A 23,977-nucleotide genomic window follows, 5' to 3' on the forward strand; every position below is an offset into this window, starting at 1 on the left:
AATTTAAAGAGCCTTTATTTCGCCCAAATTAAATGAGAAACAACGGCGAGGCTAATTTGTTCATGGCAACATTTGACAGTAAAGATTTTTTTTTCTCAGTGACATGAGTGTTGCTTTTCCTTTCTCGGTGGAGTTTGCAAGTACGAGCGGGTGGAGAACGGGCGTCCATTTTGCTTCGCCATATTGAATTTGGTCGGACATCTTTGGACGCCATGTTTAGTCGGACATATTTTATAAACATTTTCGCGTAAATTTGAAATATTTTTGAGCCTAAATATCGAACTTTTTTTCACTGAAAACTGTGGCACTAGTTGTGATAAATATCACGTTGGAAAATTCCGTGCCAACGCATCTGTCCATATTTGTCTCCTGGGGGCCGTGGGTGCTTTTGTTACTGGATAAATACAGGTAAATTATTTCTATCGAAAACATAGTACTTTTTGACGTATCGTAACAAGTGTTTTGCATTTTCTATGAAATTACGCGTTTGTCCGATCAATTGAGGGTGACAGAATGAAGGTCATTTTATAAGGTATCGATGTGTGTAGCGTTTGGCGTGGTCATTTTATAATTATCTAAAAAATTGTCGGGTGTCGCGGCCCGGCCGGTCCAGTTGCGCCGCCAATAGCCTCGCACCTGCCTCAAGAGATAGTTGTTTGACTCCAATGCAGCATAATAAATAGTATTAAAAAATATTTTCTCAGTGGGAGGCAACAAAATTCTCATTAAAACTTATATCAAACGAGTGACGTTCTTGTTCACACCGTTTACGCTAAAATCACGACTGTTTACGTATATCATGATACGTTCTAAAAATAAAACATGAAAAACAAATCAATAGTACTGTATAAATGATAATAAAGTGTTTTATTTACATTCGCAATGTTTTTATCGTTAATCTATGGGTAGAAATTGTTGTTCTCTACTTGTCATCTTATCATGACAAAGGTATGTGTTCATTCTGCCTGATTAAATTCTTGTTTTATTTAATTTAATTATAGTTTTTTTTTTGTGCTGTATGTTTACAGTAAAAACCAATTACATTAAAACAGAGAACAGGTTAATTGAGAGAGCTCTTAATAACTGTTCTTTTGATAATTTGTTGTCTCTCTAATTTAACTGGTTTTAGTTTAATTTTCAGAAATTCCATTTGAAATATAATATGTACAATTGTTATATAAAGCTTGGTAGCAATGAACATACATTACACATGACTAATCTATTTTGATCTCTTGATTTTCCCACATAGGTACTAAAAAATCTACCCATGTTTAAACATAAACATCCTGTATATATACAGGACTGATTATAATTGATTTATTTACAATCCAATTTCAATGTCACTTTGATCAAAATTATACAACATGGCATTTAACAGAATGAAATAAAAATATACCAGAACAGTTTTAGCCTGCTTCTAGACTATCTATATCAACATAGGTGTTACCTACACTATCTTTTGGCTATGAACACTACTTATTATAAACATGTCAAGTTTATGACGCTGTAGTGCATAATCTATGGATCTACTAAACCAATTTTGCAAATCATAGGCTACATTTGTACCTGATTTGGGAAAAATTTCCCTCTGGAAATGTTTCCTGTTACTGTTACAGCCTATTAATCGTCCCACTGCTGGACTGCGGCCTCCTCTCACACGGAGAAGGATTGAGCGTTAATCACCACGCTTGCTCAGTGCGGGTTGGTGATTTCAGACTATATAGTCCAGGTTTCCTCAAGATGTTTTCCTTCACCTTTTTATCAGCCATTAGTGTCTAAGACATACTGGAAATGTATATCCAGATGGAACCATGCAAAACAGCTAGATATGCAATAAATTAGACAAATTATACCCCCTCTTCAAAAATATGGCCAAAACTAGTCTAGCACTTGCTTGTATGTGCAAAAATGGATCCATACCTATGTGCAGTGTAATAGATTTCCAATTTTATATGTAACTTGCTTCCACTTGTCATTAAATTACCCCTCCCGTTGTGGGTTACGCGCGGTGAGGGAGTGTCAGACTCTTACTGACTAAAAACCGTCGTGTTCCGTCGTAGGCCTTTTATGTACCAGGGCTGCGGTAACTCACGCGAACAATCCCGCAGCTGCAGTTTCACCCTTATCCCGAGTTAACTGCTTCCCATAGCCAGATGGTGACAAATCCTATGTCTTTCCCCTGGGTCTAAGCTTCCCTTCAGTAGGGTAACTAGAACGACTCTTATATAAATAGAAGTATGAGTTACAATGTTGATTGGGAAAATTTACCGATTGGCATAGCTTGATGTATCTTTCATCATCATCATCATCTCAGCCATAGGACGTCCACTGCTGAACATAGGCCTCCCCCTTAGATCTCCACAGATACCTGTTGGAGGCGACCTGCATCCAGCGTCTTCCGGCGATGTATCTTTACTTACACAAAATGATCGCTTTATTAAAACTAGTTCAGTTCATGTTCAGTGTCACTTGTCCCATGAAATAATTATTTTACACATTTTCAAAATGGGTATTTATGTATTTATAAATAACTTTTTACATAATCTTCACTGAAATTATATACAACTTAATACTAACTTAGGTATTACCTACTATGTACACTTACTAACTTACTACAGATATTAAAAAAAAAATACATTACAGTATTATCATTTTACACATTTTGAAAAAAGTGAAATATTAACGAGTGGGGATTAATATTTCTCAATTTTAGTTCATACAAGCTTCTGCCTGCATTACCCTTGTGGTGCGTTAATGACAACTTGTCTGTGTTGGCAAGCTATGTTACAGTAAAGATACATCAAAAACTGTACAGTAGGTTTTGCATAAAAGTGTAACAAATCATTTATTCAGCCTCAATAACTTAGTTTCTTATAAGCTTCTTATAGGCCTATTTATAAATGATATTGATTCATTTTATAAACAATGGCCCATTAGTCCTTTCCAGTAATCTTAATATGACAGATAATGTAATTAAGGTTTAAAATATGTATATCTATACTAATATTATAAAGCTGAAGAGTTTGTTTGTTTGCTTGAACGCGCTAATCTCAGGAACTACTGATCCGATTTGAAAAATTCTTTCAGTGTTAGATAGCTCATTTATCGAGGAAGGCTATAGGCTTTTTTTTCGGGTTTGTGCTGAGGTTCCCACGGGATGCGGGTGAAACCGCTGGCAGAAGCTAGTGAAATATATGAAAATGGAAAATAAATTAGTAGATAGAAATCAGATTGCTGTAAAAATAATTTGTTGCCTCATACCAATTAGAACAGTTTTTTGTCATTAATTATAATTAGTATTACCAGTAATTCAGATTAATGATAATGAGATTTTGGCCCTCAAGAAACGCAGTAATATTCCTAGGAGACATTGACTAGGTCTTCAACTTATCAGCTTAAGGCTGGAAACAGTAGACGTAGCTTTATCTGTGCAAGTCTATGAACGCGCACACAGCTACGCTGACGGTACGCGCGTGGTTTTGTATGTGATACGGTCTGGACGTACGGTCAGCACTGACCGTCGGCCGAGCACTGTTTCCAGCCTAAAGCATAGCTGCATGGCAGAGGACATTGCCATCAGTTAGAGATCACTCCGATTGGACACTATAGCCATAACTCACCATGTCCTTTCTGGAGCCCTTTGTGTACCAGGACCAGGGTAACTCCCGGAGTCCCGGCAGGCTTCAACCCTAAGGGTTCTTGTTGGATTGTATGACATCCCGCCACGTGTTAAAAGATCCTTTATTTTACTGTCCAATGCCGTGACAATCGTCGTGGTGGCCTAGTGGGTAAAGAACCAACCTCTCAAGTATGAGTGCGTGGGTTCGATTTCAAGTCAGGCAAGTACCAATGCAACTTTTCCGAGTTTATATGTACTTTCTAAGTATACATTGGACCAATGGCTGATAAAAAGGTGAAGGAAAACATCTTGAGGAAACCTGGACTATTAGATCTGAAATCAGCATCCCGCATTGAGCAAGCGTGGTGATTAATGCTCAATCCTTCTCCGTGTGAGAGGAGGCCGCAGCCCAGCAGTGGGACGATAAAAAGCTGTAGCGTAACGTAATGCCGTGACATAGATCGTACAGCATCAATTTGTAGCGAATTTATATCGTACTAGCTGTTTCTCCGCAGTTTCACCTGCGTCCCGGGGAACTTCTTCCCGTACCGGCATGAAATGATAAATGAAAACGTCTAGTATAAGTTAAACCAGGAAATAGTAGGTATTAAAAACAACTATTAGACTTATCTCAGGCAATGTTTTGGAACTGAATTTGATAATTAGGCAAAAAATAATAATGTTCCAGTGTATAATATACTACCATATCGCACACCCAGAACAACACTGTATTATGTCGAAAAATCGCAAAACTGAGTTATCTATGTATTTGAATAGCCAAAAATTTGCTGCATATCCCACGAAGACAGGCTTATTTATATTTACAAAAATACGCAAGAGATGGCGTGCTAACTCTTTATTGATGCCGACGCGTTGCCAGAATCATACCGCGAACACAAAACTATTTCCTGTTGCAACTTATCCGCCTGGAGAACAGCACGCAGGTTCTCGACGCAACAGTGAATTATTTTGAGATAGTGAGGTGTTGTTGAATGTAGTGCTAAAACTACTCCGAGTTATTTCGTTTTAATTCAGTATTGGTGACTGTGTTTATACAACGTGTTTGACACTATTTCGAAATAATACCCTGTTGGTGATGAAAGTATGTTAATTTTTTTGTATTATTCGAAAATGGTTCAGTATTGTTCGTAAAAAGTGAAAATCAGTGAAATAATGCAGTATTGATGGTAGATTTAAATGATGACCTAATTTTGTTAAAAAAATCATAATAAATATTTTATATACGCAGACTTGTTACTTACATAATAATGTAAAAGTAATATAATTCTAATTTGTTTTGTACCATATTTACAACTAGATAAAATACTTTTTTCGAAATAATGCACTGTTGTTGAATAAATCTAAATTGTCATTGTTATTTCGCAGATAATGAAGGAACGACGACTTTGACGAGGTGAATAGGAGAATTCAGTTGGGTTGGGCTGCATTTGGGAAGCTACGTCGACTCCTTACATCGTCGATGCCACAGTGCCTAAAGACAAAAGTCTGCAATCAGTGCGTCCTACCTGTCATGACTTACGGAGCCGAAACGTGGACACTGACGGTACGGCTGGTCCACAAGTTTAAAGTCGCTCAGCGGACTATGGAAAGAGCTATGCTCGGCATTTCTCTAAGGGATCGCATCAGAAATGAGGTAATCCGTCAGAGAACCAAGGTCATCGACATAGCCCACCGAATCAGCAAGCTGAAGTGGCAGTGGGCTGGCCATATTAGCCGAAGAACCGATAACCGTTGGGGTAAACGAGTTCTAGAGGGGAGACCACGCCTCGGCAAACGTAGTGTAGGACGTCCTCAGGCACGGTGGAGTGATGACTTGCGCAAGACGGCTGGCAGGAGCTGGATGCGAGAACAAAAATCGATCTCAGTGGCGTGCACTTGGAGAGGCCTATGTCCAGCAGTGGACTGCGATAGGCTGATGATGAGATAATGAAGGGCCGATGTCTTTTGTTAGTGAAGAAGGCAATGGAAGTAACTACAGAAGAAACCACATCTTCTATTCAACAAGGTAGCGGGGAAAAAGAAACCGAAAATAAATCGTGTGCAGCATCGACCGCTGGTACCTACGTCAGCGGTGGAGGCATCAGTCGATGAAGTACACGATAGGGAGGTACCTGCTTCTTTTTTATCTGAACATAACAAATGAAGAAGATTTTATAGACCTTGTGGTGACCAATGCAAGTTGAAATCATCATCATCATCATCATCATCATCTCATTCATAGGACGTCCACTGCTGAACATAGGCCTCCCCCTTAGATCTCCACAGATACCTGTTGGAGGTGACCTGCATCCAGCGTCTTCCGGCGACCTTTATAAGGTCGTCTGTCCACCTTGCTGGTGGACGTCCTACGCTGCGCTTGCTAGTCCGTGGTCTCCACTCCAGCACTTTTCGACCCCATCGGCCATCCGCTCTGCGAGCAATATGGCCTGCCCATTGCCACTTCAACTTGCTAATCCGGTGGGCTATATCGGTGACTTTAGTTCGTCTACGGATCTCCTCATTTCGGATTCGATCACGTAGAGAAACACCGAGCATAGTAGAAATGCAAGACTAAAATAGACGAGTTGGTACGACAAGACATTTTTAAACAGTTTTTTTTTGTTTAACGATTAAGAGAAGATTGTTCTGTTGTTTTTTATTTGAGTATTACATGTAACAAGTAATGGTTTATGTTTAAAATATATACCTACTGATTTTGTTAAAATTTCGTGTTTTATTTCATTGTTAATAGATCTTTTCCTGAAAACAAACCAAATAAGCCTTTATTGTTCATTGAATCTTTACACAAAAACTGTAGAATAATAGTGCATTATTTCATAATTAATCAGTAAAAAAGACATAACTCGAAATAATACTTTTTCATTTCATTCTGTCAGTCCAAAACAGTGAAGTAAGTAAAAAAAGGCATTATTTTGGCTAATTAACGCATTTAGAATTTACTGCACTGTATAATCCTGACACCCATAGGATTCTTCACAGATAATGTGCAAGACATTCACAAAAACTGCGACGTAAAGTGAGATAACACTTTTTCGTCAATTCTGAAAAATAAGCTATTTTGACTTAGTGCAGTGTTGTTCTGGGCGTGCGATATATAATATTCTACTTAATTTCCTTGTAATTAACATTTGTATGAATAATTATTATAAATGCAGTTTGTTTTGATCTGCAAAACTACTCTGCGATTGATAAATGAATATGTATGCTCATCGTGGCTAAGTAACAGCTGCATGGATCGATCGATCATTTAATAAGGTTAAGCAACGCTTGGCGCGGTTGGTCCGTGGATAGATGGCCATCTTATCATGTATGACCAGTTCCTAAGTGTTTCGGAAGACACGTTAAATTGGTGGATTCAATCATGTCATTTGAACATCTTTGGCAGTCGTTATTGAAAGTGAGAGCCTAGAAAGTCAATGGGTTTTGGGTTGCTGAGTTGACTGGGTTGAGGAGGTCAGATAGGCAGTCCCTCTACGTGGCACACTGGTACTCAGCTGCATCCTGTTAGACTGGAAGCCGACCTCATGATAGTTAGAAAATGGCCAGGTAGATGAAGATAACGATGATTACTTTGTTTATCCGTAAAGTTCATGAAAAACAGCCTCCTCCTTTATTAACTTTTCTTATCCTTTGGGTCATCATCTCCCGAGCTTTTTCCCAACTATGTTGGGTTCGGCTTCCAGTCTAACCGGATTCAGCTGAGTACCAGTGTGCCACAAGGAGCCATTGCCTATGTTATCCTTTTCTTATCTGTTGGGTATGAACCCTTAAAACTTATAATTAGGTAGATTATAGGGCCCTGTTAGGCACATCAAGACACATTGCTGGCTGATAAAAGTTTGGACTATAAAACAATATAAGCCCAAACACGAGGCAGTTTACATATTTAGTTGTCGAGTTCCCTCGACCCTCTCTGGTCGCCATCATCAGGTCAGCTTCAAACCTTCACTGTTGAATAGTGCTTTCAGGCTTTCACCTGAGTGTCAAGTTTTTACCCTATGTATGCCTACAACTTTCGAAGGTTGCCCTCGATTTCTCAGGGTTCCCATCATCAGATCCTGTCCTGATGACTATGGGACTAACTGGCAGCTATTCCGCGTCGAACAAAAAAAGAACCACATAGAAAAAACTTCCTCCTTTTTGGGAAGTCGGTTAAAAAGTAAATGCTCTTTGTTTCAGTGAACTAACAAGATGATGAACCAGGAGATAATGTGTGAAGTGGAGATAGGCACACATGGCTCCATGGTCGAGATCGAAGGAGACGATCAGGTGGGAGTTAAGGTATGACACGCATTTTTCTTTATCTATACTAATATTATAAAGAGGAAAACTTTGTTTGTTTGGTTGTAATGGATAAACTCAAAAACGACTGGACCGATTTTAAATATTCTTTCACCATTAGAAAGCTATATTATCTGCGAGTAACATAGGCTATATGTTATCCCGGTGCGGGCAGTAGCTCCCACGGGACGCGGGTGAAACTGCGGGAAAACGGCTAGTTATTCTTAAAGTTTTAAACGTTTCGTTCAGGGGTGTTCCTGAATAAGAAAACTTCATATTCATATTTAATTGCATACCATAATGTTACAATGATGTTACAAAGGGCTTAAAGCTATGTACATATTATGGACCCTGTTAGGGCACAGCAAAAGAAGGCAATTTGAACATTTTACGTGAAAATTCACAGTAGGTAAAACTTCAAGAAAACTGTCGTATATGTTATTGGTCACACCTTACAATAGTTTCTATTCATATAGTTTTTACTATATTTTATTCCAAAACCTCAAAAATATTTACCTTTAGAAAATTTCATATACTTTCAGTATGAAGAGATAGAAGCCGGTCAATACGAGGAGTATATCACAGATGATCAGTATGAAGAAGTGGAGGAGCAAGTCATTGGCATGCAGCACCTCGAAGAAGGTGAGGTTTTCATTCATTCTTAAAAAAAAAATATGCGGGTAGAGTCCGCGCCACGACTCAAGTCCGACAGAAAACTTTTTTTTACTAGCCTGCATGTCCCACTGTTGGGCAAAAGCCTCCCCATCCTACTACCACACTTCCCGATCCTTGGACCGAGGCCACCAGTCTCGACGGCAGGGGTTGAGATCGTCATAAATGGGTAGTCTGAGTAAGTCTGACAACCAGTCTTACCTAGAGGTATCGGGTTGCTCAAGTAACTGGGTTGAGGAGGTTAGATAGGCAGTCGCTACTTGTATAACACTTGTACTCAGATGCATCCAATTAGACTATAAGTCGACCTCAACTTAGTTGGGAAAAGGCTAAACAGATGATGTTTTTTGCTAAGCAATGGCATTAACACTAGTGCTTAGTTTTATCAGACTTCAGTCGAGGGACGGGCTCTGCAAATATATAATAATATATTTTTTCCTTTAGTAGCTACAATGAACAATGTCCAATTTGGATTTTTTAAATAAAACTTTGAGCTGAGCTTTCTTGCATCCAACAGATTTGCTATTTGCATGGTTTATTTATTTAATAGTTTTATCATTGATTTATCATCACTTAAAATGAACCATCATTTGAACCATCTTTCACATCATTCATCCATTTATTTTTTCATCATTTTTCATGTTATTTTTTAAAGCAACCTGCCTTATTCATGTCATTCGCTTCAATCATTCATTATCATTCACTCACTCATATCATTCATTCACAATACTGTCATTATCCATGTCGGCTCGGCTGACAGACTATTTTAAAATTTCAGTGGGCAGTGAAGAAGTGATTCTGCCCGGGATTTCAGGAGAAGAGGTACTGAATGCCAGCCCTGAAACACACTATGATCCGTTATATCCGGCTCCTGCGACTACTAGTACCAGGTAATATTATTTATAAGTATTTTTTCATTATTTTTCATCCATTAAACCTGTTTTAGATAGGAGAAAAGAAATAGATTTATTAAAAAAAAAAAAAAGTTCAAAATATCTAGAATAACACGCTTCTGTAAATGCATATAAAACCAAAAATCCGGCTTTATCATTAGGCCTTATAACCTAATTCTGGTCAACGTTCATCACAAGACTTTTCTAACAAGTCCAAACACAGCCATGATACAATGTTACATAATGAAGTTCCAGTTCATATCTTCTGGCTCCATCATCAGATCAATTCGAACTATGGAGAACAAAATGACTAGCGGAGATGTCATAACGCAAAACCTCAGAAAGTAACGCGACAATATGGGTATTCCGCCCTTACACGCCTTCTTTGGAACCCTCCCATTATTTTCAATATAAAATCACCAATCAAGGAACCCGAACGTCTCATTATATAGTTCTAGTAACTGGTCACGCCTCCGTACGTTGCTTGACCTACAAGAAGGCGCCCGACCTTCCTTTGATATGGCATTTCCGCAATTTTTCCTTCCTCCGTGTAGCCAGTAACCAGTCTTACCAAAGGATATTGGGTTGCCCCGGGTAACTGGGTTGAGGAGGTCAGATAAATAGTCGCTCCTTGTAAAACACTGTTACTCAGCAGCATTCGGTTAGACTGAAAGCTGACTACAAAATATTTGGGAAAAGGCTCGGGAGATGATGATTTTGACTATAATAAGGATCGATAAAATACCTACGTTTGTTTCAGAAGAGGTCGCGGTAGGCCCCGTTCCAACGCGAATAACAACTCAAATAATATACAGCATTTGATGCCCATTGGTAAGTTATTATTATTAAATTTTATTTTGCTAGATATTTCACACTTTCACCCTTGTCCTATAGAAATTAGTTCCCTCACACGGATAAAATATAAGCCTATGTTGCACTGGGATTGTCTAGCTTCCTAATAGTGAACGAACTTTCAAATCAGTTCAGTCATTTCGGAGCCTTTTGATTACAAAAAAAAAAAAACATTTTTAGATGTTGTTGTAATAATAGGTACAAAGTCAAATCCCGTTTCGGAAAGCACGATAAATATTGTCGGGTCCTAAATGTCATGTGTCGTCATCTTTACGGGTAGTCAGAAGCCAGGGGCCCGATTCTCCTAATTTTACTTAAGCGCCATTCGATTGACGTTCGACTCGATTCGACTGAGATCCAATCCCGACTCGATTACGATTGAAGCGTATGTGGCATTCCGCAATTTTTTCTTTGAAATAAACGTTTTTATCCTTTTCTGTCATCCAATAATGAATCATTTTGTCTGCAAATGATTTACGATTGCAAAATGATTGTACAGCAAACTACCGTATAGACCAAAATCACCAAAATAGCAGACCAATCGCATACCAATCAAATGTCAATCGAATACGATTGGTCTTTTATTAGTAGCAGAATGCCCGATATGGTTAAAACTGCTGTTACGATCATATTACGATTCGATTTCTATTCGATTTTGACATTATTAACTTAGGAGAATCGGGGCCCAGTAAGTCTGACACTAGTCTTACCAAGTGGTATTTAGATTGCCTATATAACTGGGTTGAGGAGGTCAGACAGGCAGTCACTCCGTATGGATCACTGGTACTCAGCTACATACATGTACAGCCGAACCCAACATAGTTGTGAAAAGGCTAAGCAGGCGATCCGAGATAGCTCAGTATTTTCAGTCTTTAGGACAGCGAATTTCTCCTTCATAATATTTTCTTTATATAACTAGGCGAGGTCCCAGTAAGCCTGATGGACGGCGTAGCTGGCCGGGGCCCGGCGCGGCGCTGGGAGCAGAAGCAGGTGCAGATCAAGACCATGGAGGGAGAGTTCTCCGTCACCATGTGGGCCACCGGAGAAGATGATGGTGAGGAACTATCAGATCTCAAGTACTTGTTACGTTACACAGCCTTTTTATCGTCCCACTGCTGGGCTGCGGCCTCCTCCCACATGGAGAAGGATTGAGCATTAATCACCTCGCTTGCTCAATGCGGGTTGGTGATTTCAGACCCGTACCATTGCTCAGGAAGTGTAGCTCTAAAAATGAAAATATTTTTCAAATCAGTTCAATACTTTTGAAGCAGTCGGGCTACAAACAAAAAAATGTTTGTCTTTATTATATGGATTTTTTTTTAATGTAGTCAATGTGAAAAAGTGCTAATTTAAATAAACATATTTGTAATTTTTTTATGAGTATAAGAAATATTCATGCTTTCTAGAACGTTCCATATTCACAAATCAATGAAGGTGTGTTGTTAACAGATGACGGATCTAACCCGGAACCGGATCCGGACTACACGGAGTACATGACCGGCAAGAAGAGTATTCTCGGCGCTGAGACTATGCCTGGTAAGATAATAAATTATTTATTTACTAGCTGATCTCGCGAATTTCGCATCCTTCCCTAAACCTTCCTGGATCTCTACAAATATTTTAAAATCAAAATAAGCTGGTCTATTCTCGAGTTTTGGTGAGACTATGCTATGGAACAACAATCAATTTTTTTTTATATAATTTAGCTTTCGCCAATGGTTTTGTGGCGATGCTACCGCGCCTACTGCGCTACTTGACCGCCACCCGCCTCCTGCGGGAAATATACTTCCCGAACGCGGATAAAAAAGTACCTTATAGGACATTCTGATGAATCTGATGTGTAAGCTAAATTACTGCTAAGTTTTATCAAAACCCATCCAGTAGTTTTTGCGTGAAAGAGGATCAAACATCCATACATACAAACATACAAATCTTTGGCGTCTATCATATTAATAATAGGACTCACAATAACAAAAAAATATTTAATCTCTTTTTCTAATAATTAGTGTGTTAAACCCAAAAGTCTGCCTTCAGCTTTATGTTAAAATATGAATATGTAAAATAACCTTCATGTTATAATTCCAGGATTAGATTTATCAGATCCCAAGCAGTTGGCGGAATTCGCGCGACCAGGACACAAGATAAGGCTAAAGAAACCTATGCCTGAATCTTCAGACAGAACCATAGGTAAATACATGTATTAAGCTATCACCTGTTACATCGTCCCGAAAGATCTACTTCCCCTGGATAAAAACTTAAAACGTATAACTGCCCATGGTTGCGAATATTGAGGAATTATTTCGCGTATCTAGCAGTAAAAAGTAGCTATAAAAAGCAGCCTGTATATTATTCTGGTGTCTAAGTGCCATTGCTGCAGAGTTTCAGCACAATCCATTCTTATTTTTACGGATACAATACATATAGTATATTTTTTTAATACTGTTCAACAGTGATGAAACCTATGTCATAGAACTGCCTCGTTGGTCTAGTTGTCGCAAGTGTGGCTGCTGAGCACGAGGTCTCGGGTTCGATTCCCGAGTCGGGCCGAAATCGCTTTGTGGGTTTTAGAAGACTTTCACAAAGCAGCCCGAAGCCTGGAAGTTGGTGATTGATTCACCCGTGCAGCACGTAAATGTCGGTCCTGCGCCTGATCTCTTTCCGGTGGTGTCGGATTGCCGTCCCATCGGGCTATGAGAGTGAAGGAATAGGGAGTGCACCTGTGTCTGCGCAAATGCGTGTGCACTATAATATGTCCTGCGCAGTTGGCTAATCTCCTTACATGAGAACAGCCGCCGTAGCCGATAATCGGCTAGGAGGACATCATCATCATCATCATCATCATGTCATATATGCAAGCTTTTGAAGAGCACTATACTTCATTCTAGCTCTCTAGCCAATTTCGATTCCAGCGCCAATGACCATTAAATAAATAGTATATAGTTAAAAATTCTTCATATGAGAACTTTTGAAGACTACCTTTTTAAAAAAATATTTGTCAACATTTGACACTGATAACACCATTCAAAAGTACTTAAAATTAATAATATATGTTTGTCTATATTCCCTAGCGTGTCCACACAAAGGCTGCACGAAGATGTTCCGCGACAACTCGGCGATGCGGAAACATCTGCACACGCACGGACCACGGGTGCATGTCTGTGCTGAATGCGGTATGTTTATTATACACTCAATCTATAGTAATAATTTATTTAGTTCAAACTACAATAATCAATGATGGTTGGAAACACACTAACTGAATGTGGTATGTCAACTGTCTCTATGGTCTAGTGGTCGCCACCGCGAATGCTGTGCTTGAAGTCTCGGGTTCGATTCCTGGGACGGGCTGAAATCGCTTTGTGGGTTTTAGAAAGTTTCACAAAACAAATTGTAGTCTGGAAGTTGGTGGTTGGCTTCCTATACGTACCAGTAATAATATTATATGGATAGCCTTTTGCCAACGTTGTTATCGTCAGCTTCCAGTTAATTAGCTGAGTGCCAGTGAGCCACAAGAAGTAACTGCCTATCTGACCTAAACCTAGTAACCCAGGCACACCTTTTGTAAGATTGGTTGTTAGACTTTCTGGCTTCTAATTAGCCATAACGTCTGCTAAAGATGTTCAACAGCCGAAACCCACTAGTTTATCGTGTCTTCCGTGTTCTGGATAAATTATATTATAAATTAATTGAATTTATAACTGTTGTATTTTTCAGGCAAGGCGTTCGTGGAGAGTTCTAAACTGAAACGCCATCAGCTAGTTCACACCGGCGAGAAACCTTTTCAGTGCACCTTCGAGGGATGCGGGAAGCGATTCTCCTTAGATTTTAACTTAAGGTTATTATTGTATGTACAACCTCTTTGGTTAGGTATGTACATAGCCGAAAAATTGATAGAAGTGGGTTAAAAAAAAAAAAATGTCAGTTGTTGTTGTAAAAAGCTTGTTATGTGTGAATTTATAAATTAAATATATAATTGGACTCTCTTGAAGACTTTAAGACTTTTAGTATCCATTTGACGTCGGAGGATTTTTATTCCACAAATTACGCATCTGCATTAGGTTACGGGCCAGCGGAAAATCTTTCCCGTCAATATGGAAAATTTTACTACTAAAATTCAAATCGGTCAGCTCAAAGGCAGTGAAAATTGGGCTACATGGAAGTATAAAGTTTCCGTCATGTTGCGTGGCACAGAAGGCGCCATGGAGGCAGCAGAAGGAAAGCTTCGGAAGCCGATTTTAGGAACAGGCGATGGTGCAGTGATGGCCTATAACTCAGAGTTATTGAAGTATAGGAAGGCAGACAGCAACGCCCTGCTCATAATGACCAGTAACATGACCGAAGAGACGCTGATGAAAGTCATGAGGTTCGAGACAGCACAGGAAGTCTGGGAGGAACTTCATAGATTATTTGATGGACAGTCCGAAGATCGCGCATACACGTTATGCATGCAGTTTTTCAGCTATAAAAATAGTTCAGAGGATGTGTCGACAATGATGTCAAAACTGAAGAACATCTGGAACAATTTGAATGCTGAAATTTTGAAGACTGATCCCAATATGAAGTTACCAGATATGTTTTTGATTTGTAAAATTTTGGATTCCCTCGACGACAAATTTTTTAACTTCAAATCCAGCTGGATGCTGTTGAACAAACAGGAGAGGACCATAGACACACTAACAGCACAACTCTGTGGGTACGAGAGGGCACTTAGTAATCATAATGAAGAGACTGAAGAAGTGCTCGCCTCTACCTCTAAGCCGCAGCTAAAAATAAAATCCAGAGACGAGAATTTGAGGTGTAGGTACTGTTCACAAAAGGGACACCGCATCAAGAACTGCAAGCAGTGGAACCAAGATGGCAGACCGAAGAAACCACCTTCACAGTCTACGTCGACGAAGCAGCAAGTGCAGAATATTACGCTGATGATATATACTTGCTCAGAGGATAAAGATGCAGAACATTGGTATGTGGACAATGGTGCCACAACTCACGTAACCAATAGGGAAGATATATTCATAAATTATGAGGACTTTGGGTCGAACCACACCGTGACGACGGCAGATGGCACCGTAGTTCCTGCAAAAGGGAAAGGGTCTGTGGTGGTTGAAACAAATGTTAACGGCAAAATTATGAAGCTTACCCTAAGTGATGTCTGGTACGTGCCTAAACTAACGAAAAATCTGCTATCTATGCTAGCTGCACAGGACAAACTGCGAAACAGTACATTTATTTCCACAACTAAAGAGTGCAGATTGGAATTAAATGGTCAGGTTATTGCAGTAGGTAACAGGGAACATAATGGTGGACTGTATAAGTTACAGATGAAGACAGTTCTACCGAGTAAACCTGTACAAATTAATGCTGTTGATCCATCATGCTTACTCCAGCTATATCATGAGAGGTTTGGTCACCAGAACAAGAAGTACATTAAGGATCTTGTTAAGAGGGAACTGGGGATTAATCTAAATCTAGAGAGTGATATACAGTGCGAAGGTTGCATCTATGGTAAAGCACAGCGACTGAAGTTTGGCAAGAGAGAAAGAGCTAATATGCCTGGAGAGCTGGTACACGCTGATGTATGCGGACCATTCCCGGAGAGCTATGGCAAACATCTCTATTTTGTTCTTTTTAAGGATGATTACTCCGCGTTTCGTCACGTTTTCTTCATTCGCAACAAAAGTGAAGTAAAGGACAAGCTTAGTCAATTCTTAAAAGAAGCTAAAAACGCTGGACATACAGTTAGAACATTATTGAGCGATAATGGTGGAGAGTTCGACAATAAAGCTGTTCGAGATATTCTTCACAAGCAGGGAATAATCCAGCGACTCACGATGCCATACACCCCTGAGCAAAATGGGTGCGCAGAACGAGAAAACAGGACTTTAGTAGAAACCGCTCGATCATACATGCACTCAGGACAGGAGTTTCCACAAGCCTTGTGGGCAGAGCTTATTAATACAGCTGCTTACGTTCTCAATCGCACTGGACCCACTAGGGAAGCAGGGAAAGTACCGTATGAGCTTTGGCATAACAAGAAGCCTAAGATCTCTCACTTGCGTGTAATTGGTAGTGAATGTTACTTCCACATTCCTAAGCAGAAAAGGAAGAAGCTACAGAAGAAAGCTATTAAGGGCAGACTTATTGGATACGATAACGACGATGGGTATCGCATCTGGAATGGGAAAAAGACCGAAAGATCTAGAGATGTCATATTTAGTCCAAGCATCGAATTGAAAATCCCAACTGCATTGCCAAGTCTTCAAGAAGAAATGAATTTACCACCAATTAATGAACCAAGTAGCAGTGAGACAGAGGGAGATTTCGATCTGATAGACACAGAGGGAGTGATCTTATCGGAACATGTTCCAACCCAGATAAGTTCACCAATAAGAGAACCAGAAACTTGTGATAATGAGTCTAATGAACATGCTCTAGAGGGAGAGTATGATACAGCTACCAATGACGAGGCTGTATCAGGAGATCATGTTCATGATGCTTCAGAAGCAGATCAAGCAGAAGAGTTCATTGATGCTCAAGAGGAGATAAGGGAACCTGAAGTTCACAGGTATAATTTGAGAGACAGGTCAACCCTTAGACCTCCACAGCGGATGAAGGATTATATCTGCCTCATTGACTCTGATCATTTTCCTGAGTCTTACGAAGAAGCCTTGGGAAGAGAAGACAGAGATGAGTGGCTGAAGGCATTAAACACAGAAATGAGATCGCTATTGGAAAACAATGTATGGAGTCTATGTGAACTACCGCCCAACAGAAAAGCACTACCATGTAAATGGATATTCAGAATAAAAAGAAATCCAGATGGTTCTATTGAAAAATATAAGGCGCGGTTAGTTGTAAAAGGCTTTAAACAGAAGAAAGGTTTGGACTATGACCAAACTTTTAGCCCCGTTGCTAGACATGCTACAATTCGAGCACTTTTGAGTGTTAGTGCTCAAGAAAAACTACATATTGTTCAGTTTGATGTAGCCACTGCGTTCCTAAATGGACGATTGACGGAGGACATTTTTATGAAGCAACCAGATGGTTATGGTGATGGTTCCAAGAAAGTGTGTCGTCTAAATCGCAGTCTGTATGGCTTAAAACAAGCACCAAGGTGCTGGAACAGCTGTTTTGAGGACATAGTACTAGAGATGGGCTTCAAACAGAGTGATGGTGATTGTTGTCTCTTCACTAAGAAAATTGGACAGAAGAAAATTCTGATCACTCTGTATGTTGATGACGGTTTAGTCGCTGCTACAGACGCAGAGTTGGCGAATGGCTTTCTAGAAGATCTGAAAAGGAAATTAAAGATCACAGTCAAACCAGCTTCATATTATTTAGGCCTTCAAATTAAGACCGCAAGTGACGGTTCTATAACCATCAATCAAGAAGCATATTTAAAGAAGATATTAGAGCGTTTTGGGATGGTTGACTGCAATCCAGTCTCTACTCCTATAGAGAAAGAAGGTATTCAGTCAGGGAAAGTGGTCCCTGCAGAAGAACAAAAGAAGTTTCCCTATAGAGAAGCAGTCGGCGCCCTCGCTTATTTGATGGTAGGCACTCGTCCCGATATCGCTTATGCGGTGGGAGTAGCCTCTCGTAAGCTAGAAAATCCTACAAAGGAAGACTGGAACACAGTTAAAAGAATATTCCGGTACCTGAAGGGGACAATCTCTCTCGGATTGACATATGGAAGTGAGCCTAAACAGCTAATAGGCTACAGTGATGCTGATCACGGAGGAGACTCTACAACTGGAAGATCAACTACTGGCGTAGTATGTTTGTACGCTGGTGCTGCTGTGTCTTGGCTTAGTCAACGACAAGCCACAGTTGCTATATCCACAACAGAAGCGGAGATAGTGGCTGCTAGTGAAGCTGCTAGAGAACTAGTATGGCTGCAAAGAATTTTTGCAGATATGACAGATCTAGAAGACCTGTCCTTAAAGTGGATAATGAGGCCGCTATAAGATTAGCTCACAACCCAGAATTCCATAAGAGGACAAAACACATCCGTACTAGACACTTCTTTGTGAGAGAAATGGTGCAAGAAGGAACTCTAACTGTTGTGAAGACAACTTCAACAGATCAGCTGGCTGATGTGTTTACCAAGGCAGTTCCCAGACCTCGGCTCGTGGATTTGCGAGAAAGGATTGGGATGCATTATATAGGCATCCGAATACTTCTCATCAATTAGGGAAAGTATTATTGTATGTACAACCTCTTTGGTTAGGTATGTACATAGCCGAAAAATTGATAGAAGTGGGTTAAAAAAAAAAAAATGTCAGTTGTTGTTGTAAAAAGCTTGTTATGTGTGAATTTATAAATTAAATATATAATTGGACTCTCTTGAAGACTTTAAGACTTTTAGTATCCATTTGACGTCGGAGGATTTTTATTCCACAAATTACGCATCTGCATTAAAGGTAAGTATTGTCACATCGTTAACATAATATGTTATGGTAAAGTTGTGTCGGATACCAGTTTATTAATAACTAATTTTGAAGTACATATTTGAATTAGGTTTGTAACTAATAGTATGTCGAATCGGCCATTAGCTGTATACCGAATATTTAGCAAGGTTTATGATATATATGTCTAAATATAATAACTTACTATGAAGCTACAGATTCTTAGATTTTAGGAAATGCCTTTTTTATTTATTATACACCCGCGGTCGAAGGGAACTACTTTCCGTACTACTAATTTATAAGCTACTAGCTTCTGCCAAAGGTGTCATTCGCATCACGGTGGGCACTTCTGCATGAACCTGCATTAAAAGTAGCACTGAAAGACTCAAATCTGACCAGTACCAATTTCATCAAAATCCGTTAAGTCATTTGGCATGAAGAAGTAACAAGCAGTCATACTCGGCTTCGCTACTGATGAAGGACTTCTCGACCGAGTTTGTGTAAACTTCACATAAACCATCTACTAAATAGTGGTTTGAATTGGTGGGACCGTTCTTGAGTTATTATTCGACACGACAAATATTTAAATTTACCTAATATCTATGTATAACGTTTCCAGGACGCATGTCCGTATCCACACGGGCGACCGGCCGTACGTGTGTCCGTTCGACGGCTGCAACAAGAAGTTCGCGCAGAGCACCAACCTCAAGTCGCATATACTCACCCATGCTAAGGCCAAGTACGTATATTGTATTATATTTGTCACTTACTAACTACTGCCCGCGGTTTCACCCGTGTCGCGGCTTTTTGTATCGGGTTTGCCAGGAAAAGTATCCTGTCCTATTATGTCTGTTTCCTAGTTCTTAGCTACCAATTTTCAGCTAAATCGGTTTGACTAGTCTCAAGTAGCTTCGTTATCTTCAATAGAGTTACTGACACGACTTTATTTTTACTATAAATAGATTTTGTTTAAAACTTTCTCCCGCCTGCGATTGCACCCACGTCCCAAGGGAACTACTTCCCTTACTCAGATGGGAATAAAAAGTCCAAATCATTTAAAAGAAATCTAATGTATGTCTCTTGGTTCTAAGTTACCTGCCCACCAATTTTCAACCAAATTGGTTCAGTTATTCTTGAATTAAAAAAGTGTAATTTGCATGAATTTCTTTTGATGAAAAAATATTTCAATTCATATTCACTTGGCATGAAGTTTAATTATAGTTTAGCTGTAACCAAGATTAATAAAGTAATATAATTTTTCAGATCAAGAAATTCCCTCTCCCGTAACGGAGGCAATTCATATGAATCAGCGAGAACCACACCACAATACGTCCAACTAGAAATGTCACCCGACGACTCTAACCCACAACTAATATTCTACACGCACGAGTGAAGCAAGACAAGACTCTTGAACCAAGCAAGACTCGTTAACCAAGCAAGACTCGTGAACTGTGACGCAAGAATCGCTCAAAAGTGATAAAGTGATGCTAAAATGTAAAAACAGTGTTTCTAAGTGATTTAAACAGACACTAGTTAAGTGCTGTGTTATGAAGCAAGAAATTTGAATAAAGCAAGACTGTTGAACAGACTTGTTCGTGATCAAGTGTACGTATATTATGTTCTTTTTTTTTCTATTTTAGAAACTGCTTTGGAGTAAACCAAAGGTATTTTATGTTAAATATTAATTTTTAGTTTGGCAACACTTGTTTTTAAAGTTGTTTACTAACAAAATTAATTAGCAGCACCTCTTTTTAAGTTTTGCACTATTTGCTACTTTTTAAAATGAAGTTAATTTTCTGTATATCGTCACAGCTGAGAATGTTGATTATTGTAAAGTAAACATATCAAAGAATATTAAAAATGAAAGTAAGACTAATTTTGGATCAATTAAAGAAATAAATCACTAGCATTTTCTGTAAATATTATGTTTCTCTATTACTTAAATACAACAATTTGGTGATGAGCCTGTTAAGCTGTTTAACTAGCTATTTTATGATGCAAGAATGAAACTATAATGTCGGGTTATATTTGAAATATGGAACAAGAATTTTGAAAAGCAGTGGGCTCTCTGTAATCTGACGCCCCTTGTAATACAATAAAAAAGGAAGAAAAATTCTAAGCTGTGACTAGAAAATTGCATTGAAGAACAATAATATTATACATTCACATGTAAACGTATTTCGTCTTACTGCAAAAACTTAAACATGTGTCAAACACTTGTCTAAAAGAAGTATGTCTGCAAAATGGACTTTATTTCAACGTCATAATCTGTAATTTTTTTAGAAAAGTGTTAAACTGATGTTTAAAAGTTTTTGTGGCAAGACGGATTATTTCTATCTTTATTTTATTCTAATGACTTGGCGTGAAAAGTTAATCGCGAATATAATATCTCCTTTTTTAAGAAAATCCTTTTTTATTAAAAACAATATATAAATAGTGTGACTAGTAATTATAATAGTGACCTATACTTGAAAACGTGATTCTTCTCACAAGAATCGGTCACAAATTACCAGTCACACTAAATATTTAAAAAGAGGTTTTTCCAAAATTGAGATGTCAATTTGTAAATTTTGTACCATATAAATGCCAAAAAATAATATTGTAATATAATTTTTAAATTAAATTAGGGGGGAATTCATATGTTAGCATACTTTATTTACTATAAAATTGAGCAACACATCCACAGAAGTAATATTTAGGTACAGATGTCATCATCATCTGCCTAGCCTTTTCCCAATTATGTTGGGATTGGATTCCAGTATATACTTATGTATATTACATTTTGATTCTGAACTTCATAATATTCTACAAAGCACTATATTATGTATTGTCTTAAATGCACTGCTATTTAGATATTTCTATTGAAAATACCATGGAAAAGAAAATGACTAGCGGAGATGTCATAACGGAAAATCTCCTAAGAAAGTAGCGCGACAACATGCAGGTGTGAGGGGGACGAGGAACGTTACTAGCTCCGCCCTCATACGCCTTCTATGGAACCCGCCCATTTTTCCCAAGCAAACATGCAAACATCTAAATTCAGACCCTCTTCATTTTGGGAAATTGGTTAATAATTTCATTGTTTACCATGAAATCACCTATGGTATGGTATTTGTCCTACTTAAATAAGAAATGTATGTATAATTTACCTTTCACAAATAGTTACACAATTCTTTTATATTTCTCTAAAACTTAAACATGTGAATTCCCCTACGAATGTATGCACGCAAAAATATTAAATTATTTCTATATTTTTGACAAAATTACGTTTCATCATATTTCATTATGGGCAAAACTAGGCAGTTAAGAGTTTTTATTTTACTTTAACTGATGTTTTACAATTTTTTTGTAAACATTAGTTTTTTCTTTAAAAGAACTATTTAAAATTGAAAATTTAATTATTTCATAGTAAACAGTTCTTGATGTTTCTTTTGTCGGTGATTTTGGGCTTTGGTCGATTATTCGATTTATGACTTTAAAAAATCGATTTAATATTTTTGCTTGCACACATTAGAGTAATATTATAATTTCATTCTTATAAGTTAAGGAATTAAAAAGTCGACGCTTCCTCTTACAGATTATAAATGTAAGCAGTATTTTTTTATAATCGGAAGTTTAAAAACAATATGTATTATAATATTTTCCCTTATCAGACCAGTAGTTTCTGAAATAGCGAAACTTTCTAGAAAGCAAACTCTTCAAGTTTATAATATTAGCATAGATTCACTATGCATTTATACTTGGAATATGCTTCCGTAAAAATTGCGTAAGTCACTTCTGCAAGAAATGGCTTATAAGGTTTAATTTTAGGGTTTACATTAAAATTTGTAAAATCGTGAACAACTTACGTGAGTATTTACAAGTATAAAAGCAGCCTTACGCAGCTTTGTTAATTCAAAAGACACATTTTCCTTGCAAAATTGATCTTGATTGTAATACGTCAAAGTTAAAACACAGTCAAAATACTGCTTACAACTATTTTCTGTAAATGTCTTGTATAATTAAGGTTTTTTAAATAAACGACTGATGTGATTGTATATATACTTATTATTTTCATGATTCTGTAAGCGAATTACTGTGTTTGACTGAAATAGGTCCTTTTAGATATAATATAGTCGAAATTTTATAAAGTGGCTTACGTTTGAAAAATGTGTAAGCCATTTTTGCGAGAAATAAGTTTAATTATACAATTTTGAAGGTGGAGAAACAATAAAAATTGTTTTGAAAATTGTATGTACAGATCAGAGATAGTTTACCTTTAGTTTAAGTGCATATTCGAATGGATGGCATAGTTAACTGGCGGGAACTAGATATTGATTTTGTGAAATAATTTAAAAATCTTTACTGATACAGGAAAATTAAAATTAGTTAATTATTTAATTTATGGTCAGTTTCACTAGTTACTGATGAAGTCTATAATGAACTTATCTGACAGGTAAACTGTAACTTTTGGTATCAAAGGTTCACAATATCTGGCAGATAGCATTAACTTTCACCGAATAACTAACTTTATCGGTAACCAGTGAACTGGGCCTTAATATTCTTATAAAAATACTTTGTTTTTCAACTAATCCAGCTTTAAAATTGTATAGTTACGCGAACAGTCAAATGACAGCAATCGCTTGTACGAGTGAGTTGTCCATTGAGATGTGACAAACGAATAAAGTGTAAATATTTATATATACTATGTGTTTTATTTACTTTTACACCTAAAGAAATGGAATATCAAGTTCAATTTTATTGGATGCATATTGCAAGTTTAGTTGCATTGCATTAAAGTGGACCTTAAAAACCTGTACGATTGCTGCTGTCAGCTCGTAAATATAATATTTTTTCTAGAGCGCTTCCATAAAAGCGGAACTTGCTCAGTTACGGGCAGTTTTCAGGGGTTGTTTTTGAGTCGGTAGTAACGTGCATTATCTGTCATTGAATATCCTTGGCAGTGGTTACGGGAAGTCAGAAGCCAGTAAGTCTGACACCAGTCTAACCAAGGGGTATCGGGTTGCCCGGGTAACTGGGTTGAGGAGGTCAGATAGGCAGTCGCTTCTTGTAAAACACTGGTACTCAGCTGAATACGTTAAACTGGAAGCCGACCCCAACATGGTTGGGAAAAAGGCTCGGAGGATGATGAGTAGCGTGCATTACCGCGCCAATACGCAAGTGTGAAAGCGCCATAAAATTACAGGCATACCACTCATAAAGCACCGCGCATCATTTCTGCTTGCAACTTGCAT

General features: G+C 38.2%; 1 protein-coding gene across 6 annotated transcripts; it reads left to right on the top strand.

Annotated features, from left to right (window-relative positions):
* Positions 1 to 112: 112 nt before the first annotated feature.
* On the top strand, positions 113 to 23,425 carry LOC124643709 (transcriptional repressor protein YY1-like). 6 transcript variants are annotated; one of them, XM_047182750.1, is made up of 12 exons: positions 113 to 408; positions 7,820 to 7,921; positions 8,464 to 8,563; positions 9,354 to 9,483; positions 10,247 to 10,317; positions 11,258 to 11,392; positions 11,773 to 11,874; positions 12,424 to 12,525; positions 13,407 to 13,508; positions 14,050 to 14,170; positions 19,363 to 19,482; positions 20,007 to 23,425. In XM_047182750.1, the coding sequence occupies exons 2-12, from the start codon at positions 7,832 to 7,834 to the stop codon at positions 20,134 to 20,136; spliced, it is 1,203 nt and encodes a 400-aa protein (XP_047038706.1). In that variant the 5' UTR covers positions 113 to 408; positions 7,820 to 7,831; the 3' UTR covers positions 20,137 to 23,425. The 6 variants fall into 6 exon arrangements, with proteins under 6 accessions (XP_047038706.1, XP_047038708.1, XP_047038707.1 ...); XM_047182752.1 differs by having other exon boundaries at positions 11,788 to 11,874; XM_047182751.1 differs by having other exon boundaries at positions 10,250 to 10,317.
* The last annotated feature ends 552 nt before the right edge of the window (positions 23,426 to 23,977 follow it).

This window comes from Helicoverpa zea, chromosome 28 (assembly GCF_022581195.2).
Source record: "Helicoverpa zea isolate HzStark_Cry1AcR chromosome 28, ilHelZeax1.1, whole genome shotgun sequence".
NCBI classification, from domain to species: domain Eukaryota; kingdom Metazoa; phylum Arthropoda; class Insecta; order Lepidoptera; family Noctuidae; genus Helicoverpa; species Helicoverpa zea.

Excerpts from the sequence above, each read along its gene's own strand:
- LOC124643709 (XM_047182750.1), top strand. The coding sequence starts at position 7,832 with ATGATGAACCAGGAGATAATGTGTGAAGTGGAGATAGGCACACATGGC. Across the intron at positions 11,393-11,772 it reads GGCCACCGGAGAAGATGATG|GTGTGTTGTTAACAGATGAC; the intron begins GTGAGGAACTAT and ends AAATCAATGAAG. Across the intron at positions 11,875-12,423 it reads CGGCGCTGAGACTATGCCTG|GATTAGATTTATCAGATCCC; the intron begins GTAAGATAATAA and ends TTATAATTCCAG.